This window comes from Triticum dicoccoides, chromosome 3A (genome assembly GCF_002162155.2).
Source record: "Triticum dicoccoides isolate Atlit2015 ecotype Zavitan chromosome 3A, WEW_v2.0, whole genome shotgun sequence".
Classification (NCBI taxonomy): Eukaryota; Viridiplantae; Streptophyta; class Magnoliopsida; order Poales; family Poaceae; genus Triticum; species Triticum dicoccoides.
Genome location: NC_041384.1, coordinates 624996045 through 625004335, shown reverse-complemented (window position 1 = coordinate 625004335; position 8291 = coordinate 624996045). Strand labels below are relative to the sequence as shown.

Genomic DNA, 8291 nt, shown 5'->3' with positions numbered 1-8291 from the left:
TCTTATTCGTTTGAATATGTGTTTTCCATTCTTTGTTCACCTGGGTGATTGGACTTTGCACAAGTGCTGATCCATCGACAGATTAGCTGCACGGCCGCACCCGACGATCCGGCGTCCTTCTGAAGTCTTAACGCGACCGGGGAGCCGGGCATATAACTCGGGCCAGTTGAGGCGTAGAGGCGCATAAATGGGCACTGGCTCGCTTGGCAGGCACGACTCGAGCACCACTGATCCGGCGGCCAAAATGCGTCGTATGGCCAGTTTTAATGAGGCACGGAGATAAGTCAATGAACCATATATGGCTCATACTCTGCACCCGCGGCATGTGACGGCCTTTACGCCCCGCCGGAATCTTTTAATTCGAGATTTATATGCGCGAGCGAACCCGGAGAAAGAAAAAAAGAGGTGGCGTGCAACGCACACCGACGACAGGGCTGCACCTGTACGGAAAATGCAGAGGCATGCGGTTTGGACTTCTGGATGATCACTTTTTTTTTGGATACAAGTGTGGGCGATCACGTTTTTCTTTTAGGTGCAAAAAATTGAGTCTGGACGTGCACGTGCTCTGATGTGCTTCACGATTCGCACAGCGGGGGGCAGCGTGCTCCAACTTTTTTTTCCCGTGGTCCATCTGAGCGATGGTAGGCCCAATAGAGTTGGGCTCACTATGGGCTAAGGTGGGCCGATTTAAGGGTCTTTTCTGGCCAGGGGACGCGTATACCGATTAATTTCCGCTTCGAGGAAAAGAGATTGGAATTCGGAAAAGAAAAAGGAGAGGCGACGGGGTGGAGCAGCAGGGGGAGAGAAAGTAGTGGCCTGGGCGTGCTCCGCTCGCGCGACGAGGGAGGGAGGCGATGGAGGGCGCCCCGAGGGCAAACACGCGGCGCCGCCGGCTGGTCGAGAGGGGATCAGATCGCCTGGCCTTCATCACCGGCCAGACGCGCGACCTCCCCCCCGACCCCTACCCAGGTAACCGCCGCCACAGGGGTCCGATTTCTAGTTTTGGGGTGTATCCAGATCGACTACCTGTTGCGTTCACGTCAGATTGATTGGGCTAGATTGTAGCCGTGTTTAGGAATTGACCATCGAATTCAGTTTCGGGGGATTTTTCCCGGTTTATGCGTTGTAGGGCTATTCGATTAGTTGCTAGATTTAGAATATCTGGTGCCAGGTACAAATCATGGATTGCAGGTTTCCTACCGCGGAATCTTACGTTTCTGGATCATGCACCGTGCGAATTTCGTAATTTAGAGTGTTGGAAGCGGAGATTATGTTGGATGCATACCCTTGTTCTTCTTTAGATATTTTCTCTGCCTAATAGGACGCGAATTTGTGTTGGTATATGGCCAAACCATTCATGGGGAGCTTCTACCTGAAGTATTGATGGTTCTTTCGGGGAATTGGTTAGAAAACTTCACATCACTGTATTTTGGCGATTATTAAGGTGCGTTGGTACATACTATCGCTTAAACCATCTCATGAGCACTGCTCATGAGAACCTTCTCCCCAAACAAGGAAGTATTGAGCATCGTTGCATCAGCTCATTGAGCACGTCTCCATGACTCTTCTTAGAAGAGTTGCGATTAAGAGATTCCTCTATGTTGCATCTTAATCAGATAATCGTTAATCAGTTATCAAACTGCCCTTTCCTATGTTTTTGCTAGTTTTATGAGCAACTCTTTGGGTCTTCTTCGACCCACTAGATTGCTTTCTGGTCCATAATTCTCCCTGCCTGTCCCTTGTAGCCTCGCAATGAGCACCCGATTACTTTCTTACGGACTCCTTGCGTTCTTATTTCGTACCTTATTAGTTGATGCCAGTTGAACCATTTGAATGCTCTTTGCCTTATTGCATACAAATCTGCCTAAATGTTAAAACATACCCTATGGCTTCTTAACCACCATGTGATCAAAGTAGTTGCCATCTTGCAGATTCACCGGTTGCCGAGCCCCGTCTACAACCCAAGCATAAGAGCCACAGTAGCGAAGGCGACCTACTCCACAAATTCAACGCAAGCAGTGCAGTTTCTGAGATCCAGCCAGTATATGAGCCGCCGTTGCTGCGGAGCCGTGATGATGAAACCCTCAACAAGAGGACTTATGATTATGGAGCAGCAACTGTGCAGCCTAAGAGGGACATGGAAATGAGACCCAGATCTGTGCCTCCGAGGGACATGGGATCTGTGCCTCCGAGGGACATGGAAATGAGACCCAGATCCGTGCCCCCAAGCCAGCCTAACCAAGCAGACGACTCATCTTGGTCTCTGGAAACTCTGAAGCAACTCGTGGATTTCACGCCGCAGGAGATCACCCAGGCCATCTCAGCCACAGAGCTCAACCGCTGCTTAGCATCCATTCTCATCGCCTTCATTGTGGTTCTTTCGAACTGGGGGCTGGACGTTGGTGGCACCATCAGCAGAGTACTGGTTTGCACAAGGCCGCTCCTGTTCCTCATCATAACGAACGTAACCATCGTCATGTCGTTGCTGATGGAGAACAGGGACCCCAATGCGAGGGGCAGACAGGCCGGCATCAGCCTTGGTTCTGATGGCTTAGGGCTGATGCTGGAGCTCGGGATGCTGCTACAGAAGGCGTCTGAAGCTATGCTGATGGACTTCAGCATTTGCGCTGTCATCATGATCTGTTTTCTTTGATTCTGAACACCCTGGTCATGTTTTCTTGGATTCTGAAGAGAATTTAGATAGTTTGCGGAAGCGCATGTAGAATTTCTTTTTTCTTTTGTTGCTATATCGTACTCTTATGTCTATTTATCTGATCTTGTAACATCGTCTCTGGCTGGATTTTGATTTACTTTTGTACCACTGTTTCGTTTGTATATACGCTTATACAGTTCACTGGGACCGAGTTCATCCAGGATTCCAGGCCTACTATCTTCCAAGAGATTTTTACTTGCGTAATACTCCCTCCATTTTTATTTACTCTGCATATAAACATTTATTATAACAAATCTATATGATGTGAAAGTACATTCAATAATGAAATGAATTTAATGGTATTGATTTTTATTGTATATATATATTAATATTTTTCTTTATAAACTTTGTTGAAATTTACAAATGTTGACTTTGACCAAAACTAATACACGGACTAAATAAGAATGGAGGGAGTATTGTTCTGTGTGTATTTATACACTTGTAATGTTGTACTATTTGTTGTTGTATGGGGGATCCATCACTAATGTGTGGATTATCAGTTTATCGGCCAGAAAACATTCTAAACATTTCTTATGAGAAATTCTTTTCTTGCTATGATACTCTGATGTCTATTTATTGGATCTTGTAACAACCTCGGAATTTTGATTTACTTCTGTACTATTGTTTCGTGTCTACATACAGTTCACTGGGACCTTTTCGCGCCTTTTTTGCGTATCTTTATACAACTGTACACAAGTCTTGCACGTGTATGTAGACCGTCAATTTAACTTATATAAAATATATTGTTTAGCATAAAAATTCTATCATTAGAAAATAGAATATCTAATGTCTGTAATGATAATTTTTTTTGTAATGTATGCATCTTATTAAGTTGATCAAATTAACGACCTAGGTATATGTGCAAGACTTGTAAACTGAGATAAAGAGAGTATTATTTTTAAGCATGTCTCTCTTTTGTGCAGTAGTAATAATAACAATAAAAATAATACCGTAGTTGGAGTATTCGTTGCTGGGTCGATTGATCTGAAGTTCCACCGTGGTCTGATTTGTGGATCGTCGATGTTACCACCGAGAAAATATTGTAAGCATTTCTTGTGGAAGAACAAAAATAAATATTGTCAATGCGATGCAGTCCACGCTCCACAGATCAGCTGAATGGCATAGAGACAATCAACGACGGAGGAGCTGCGGAAGCGGTGGGTTTTTTGTTTTTGTTTTGAGGCGTGACCGCTGTACGGCGGTGCGTTGCGACAAGAAGAATCCCTGAAAGGTTGGACGCTGACAAGTGTCGCGCACCAGTTACACACGTGCCGTTTATGGCACAGAGAAGTTGGCCCGAGGACGAAACACATGCCATGCGCGCGTGTCCACCACCGGCAACACGTGTCATTCACCTCCTGGACCGGAACACATGACTGTACAACATTATCCAGTCCAGCTACGACGGCAGCATGCCACAGAATCATAGTAAATCCATAGGAACAGTGACTAGACACGATCTTTTTTGCCACGTCAAACTCCATTAGTTCTAACAGACTCATAGTAAAATCTAGCTAGACACTAGTAAACCATTTGCTGGCCGGGAACCACAGCCTCCGTCCGCCCGAGCCAAGTTGTTCGTCAGAGTCTTCTTCTTAAGGCTAAGTCTAAGTACTAGTGGTAGTACAAAGGATTTATATAATGTACACGTCATCATGTAGTAACTAGGATAAGATTACGGCCACGGGAGTAGCGGCGACTGATTAAACAAGGGAGTGTGTCGCCGTCGACTTGGGCGGTCAAGGGGTGGTGATGTCGTGGATGCTCTTGCGCTTGGAGTCGCGCGTGGCGGCGTTGGCCTGGCGGATGAAGTACTTCTGCGCGTGGCTGGCCACCTGCGTCGGCGTCCGGCTCCGCACCGCGAACCGCGAGATGTTCCTCCAGTCCCCCCGCCCGTACTTCTCCAGCCCGTCCAGGAACAGCCTGCGCGCACACACACGCATCCACCAGAGGAGAAGAGTCAATCACGCTGTGTCGCTGCCACGCCGGGCCCACGCGCCAGCTGGGGCCGAGGAGGAGCTCGCTGGCTTCTCCGCGCCAACAACAAAGCGAAAGCGACGCGGAAAGATCGCCGGAAGAATCTCGATTCGAACCACCGCGAGCGGCGACGGTGATTGATGGCTGAGCAAAAGAGAAGGGCTTTCGGGTATGCGTACGTACTTGTGCTCCTCCTCGGACCAGGGTATGCCGCGCCGGCGCTCCTCGCCGCGGGCCTTGCCGGCGGGGCGGCCGCGGGAGGAGGCCACGGTGGCGCGGCCGTCGCCGTCGTCGTCGAAGTCCCAGCAGTCGGGCGTGTCCACGGCGCCGCGCTCGATGAGGTCGACGTCGGCGACGAGCGCCTGGTAGTGCTCCCAGGCCTCCTGCGGGGTGCGCCCCGGGAGCCGCGCCGCGACGCGCTCCCACCGGTCGGGCGCGTGGTCCGGGAGCGTCACCAGCGCCGCCTCGAACGCCTTGTCCTCCTCCTTGGCCCACGGCCTCCTCGCCGCCGGCGCGGCCTGCTGGTAGTACAGGTCCATGGCCTCCTCGCCTCTGCGTCTCTCTGGCCCTCCTCCCTGCGGCGACGACACGACACCCAGGCGCCAGGTGCGCGGCGCTGCGCCAATTAACTGGCGCGCGGGTCGGGGGTGGCGTTGCGTGTGCTCGTGGACGGGCTGGGCGGCGCCGTGTGGCTGTTTGGTTCGGTTCGTTGTGGCGCGTGGGAACGGAATTCTGCTTTATAAAGATCGGCGACGGGCGCGCCCATCCGGTGGGTTGGGTGGGGCCATTCAGCTGCGCGCGCGCGGGCGCACACGTTTTGGGCGTGCGGGCGGGCGGGCAGGCGCTCGGGTGCGGGTGGGGTGGGGTGGCGTGGCGTTCGATGGGTGACGCGTGTGGGGCGCTGGACAGCGCGGCCCCGGCGGTAAAGGTGAAACGGAGGTCGGCCGGCCGGCCGGGTGCGGGGAATAGAATATGGGGAGGCGGTTATTGGTTTGCTGCTTCCGGTGGATTTTCCTCGGCTCCCTCGCCGGGGTTGCGTTTCGCGTGCGACGTTTCGGTTTGTTTCTGGGGTTATCTGGAGAGAATGATGGGATGCAACTGATGATTGGCAACGAGAATTAAGTTCGGTTTGTTTAGGGGTTGTACCTGTAGCTCGAATCGACAGAGATTGCTGGTATGGGTTTATCCGAGAATTGAAGATTCTCATCTGCATCACGATTTTTATTTTTGGGACAACATTTTTTAGCAAGTATAAAAAATTTGTCTAGTTCAGGTTTTTTGCGAGGATTTGTAGTGCTTCACGAAGGGACTTGCAATCCTCATAACAATGGGATTTTCCTAGCTGAGAGCGACGACTTCTTCCCGGATGTCGACCACCTAGTCGGCAACATTACAAACGACGCACCTGCATGTTCTTTCACAGCACTGTATGATCTCATTTTCCTCTCTATTAGGAATTGCATCTGGCCTACTACTTTTATCTATCGATATGGATATGATGTCCGTATGTCATGTACCCAATTGCATGGTTTCTTACATCACTTTGTTACTTGATGAGATTATCATCTATGTTATGATTACCATGCTTCATCTACCGCTTTAGTCAATTAAACATAATGGAAAAATCCTCAAATGTTCAACAATTCAAAAACCTGATATGTGTGGGCAATTTTCTTCAATTGCATTTGTCGCGACTCTCAAATGTGCTACATTTGAGGGGTGAATTATACGAGGTGGTGTGCGAGGGCAGTTTTCTGGCTTACCAGCATGAGCTGTTTTCACGCCTATAAGGGCAAGCCAGAAGAAGCGCTTACTCCCGAATAGGAGCAAGCGTTTGATGCTACAAACACCCTCTTCAATCTTCATACGTGTCGTTCTGAGTGTTCTTGGCGGCAAGATTGTCAATCCCTTCATGACCATCATGGTTGGTAAGGATATGTGTGATGCTCTTGAGGCCAAGTTTGGTATCTGGAACACAGGAAGTGAGTTGTATGTCATGGAGCAATATCATGACTATAAGATGACTGATGACCGTTGATGTCTACTACACAACTTTATTCTTGTAGATTTTGTTGGGCCTCCAAACGCAGAGCTATGTAGAATAATAATAAATTTCCCTCAAGTGGATGACCTAAAATCTATCAATCCGCAAGAGGTATAGGATGAAGGTGGTTATCTCTCAACCAACCCTGAAATCAAATATAAGTGGTCTCCTGTGTCTCCAACACACCCAATATAATTGTCAGCTGTATAGGTGCGCTAGTTCAGCGAATAGATGGTGATATATGTGTAATATAGATGGTAGAAATAAGTTTTTGTAATCTAAATATATAAAAACAACAAGGTAACAAATAAAAAAATGAGTAAAACGGTGCCTCAATGCCTGAAAACAAGGCTTAGGGTTTGTACTTTCACTAGTGCCCTTAAAAAGTGCAGTAAAAAATCACTCCAAAGTTTCTACTTTTATCGAAGAAAGTAGGATGCAATCACGTAGGTGGCTTAACAGCAAACCACACCAAATTCGTCTTTTCAATCATAATCTATTGAACCACCCCTATGGTCGCCATAGGTAGTCCCAGAAATCATACCATGACAACACCATATGATACTATCGTTCAACTTGTGCATAGAGTACCCCAATGTCAATACGCGTATCCGCAAGTTAATTACGAGACATGCATCATGTAATCACAAAATCTAAAATGTTCAATACAACATAACAAAACTTCGAGGAGCAAGACTCAATTCAAAAATAATAGAAGGGGAAGCATCATATGATCCAACTATATTAACAAATCTCATGATACAATTAAGATAAAAATCTTTCAAGAACATGAGTTAGAGAGATCGAACACATAGTTACTAGTACATACCCACAGCCTCAAGGATGAACTACTCACACATCACCATGAGAACAAAGAGGGATTTTTTGGTGATGGTGATGAAGGAGATGTCCCCGGCGGCATCCCAGCACCACCGTACGAGAGGGGGAAGGGCCTCGTCCTCCTCCTACTTCTTCATTGACCTTTCAGGGAGAGAGGGAGCTGGTGAAGTTATGTACCTAGGGTAAGGTCATAGATCTGGTCAAGATACCCTCCCCAAGGACATCCCTAGAAGAACCAGAAGCAGTCGAAGAAAAATCATCATCCACTCGACCATAAAGCCATGTTCCACTCGACATTCTTGAGGACACTCGACCATGCGAACAACCATTAAACTACCATAAGATGGAGAGCCTCTCACTCTGCAATGGTCGGGATTAAGTCATAGCTTTAATAGTCATTTATAGCACTTTACTTCGGACGTTACCAATAACGCTCCTTTATGAACATTGAACCCTGTGTAACGGAGGGGAGCTGGGGTCCTGGCGCACTCTATATAAGCCACCCCCTCCTCATGGACAAGGGTTCACACCCCCTGTAACTCACACGCATATATCAGTCGACTGCCTCCGGGCTCCGAGACGTAGGGTTGTTACTTCCTTCGAGAAGGGCCCGAACTCGTAAAACTCGCGTGTACAACTCCTCCATAGCTAGGATCTTGCCTCTACATACCTACCCCCATTCTACTGTCAGACTTAGAACCACGACAGTTGGCGCCC

The 8291-nt window shown here is 48.4% G+C and overlaps 2 protein-coding genes across 2 annotated transcripts; one reads left to right on the top strand and one right to left on the bottom strand.

Annotated features, from left to right (window-relative positions):
* The first annotated feature begins 766 nt into the window (after positions 1 to 766).
* LOC119269680 lies at positions 767 to 2890 on the top strand. The gene is made up of 2 exons (XM_037551574.1): positions 767 to 969; positions 1932 to 2890. The coding sequence occupies exons 1-2, from the start codon at positions 855 to 857 to the stop codon at positions 2651 to 2653; spliced, it is 837 nt and encodes a 278-aa protein (XP_037407471.1). The 5' UTR covers positions 767 to 854; the 3' UTR covers positions 2654 to 2890.
* Positions 2891 to 4092: 1202 nt separating this feature from the next.
* LOC119269678 (transcription factor DIVARICATA-like) lies at positions 4093 to 5395 on the bottom strand. The gene is made up of 2 exons (XM_037551573.1): positions 4874 to 5395; positions 4093 to 4636 (listed from the first exon to the last, which is right to left on the bottom strand). The coding sequence occupies exons 1-2, from the start codon at positions 5227 to 5229 to the stop codon at positions 4453 to 4455; spliced, it is 540 nt and encodes a 179-aa protein (XP_037407470.1). The 5' UTR covers positions 5230 to 5395; the 3' UTR covers positions 4093 to 4452.
* Positions 5396 to 8291: the final 2896 nt, after the last annotated feature.

Excerpts from the sequence above, each read along its gene's own strand:
- LOC119269678 (XM_037551573.1), bottom strand. The coding sequence starts at position 5,229 with ATGGACCTGTACTACCAGCAGGCCGCGCCGGCGGCGAGGAGGCCGTGG. Across the intron at positions 4,637-4,873 it reads TGGTCCGAGGAGGAGCACAA|GCTGTTCCTGGACGGGCTGG; the intron begins GTACGTACGCAT and ends GTGTGCGCGCAG.
- LOC119269680 (XM_037551574.1), top strand. The coding sequence starts at position 855 with ATGGAGGGCGCCCCGAGGGCAAACACGCGGCGCCGCCGGCTGGTCGAG. Across the intron at positions 970-1,931 it reads CCCCCCCGACCCCTACCCAG|ATTCACCGGTTGCCGAGCCC; the intron begins GTAACCGCCGCC and ends GCCATCTTGCAG.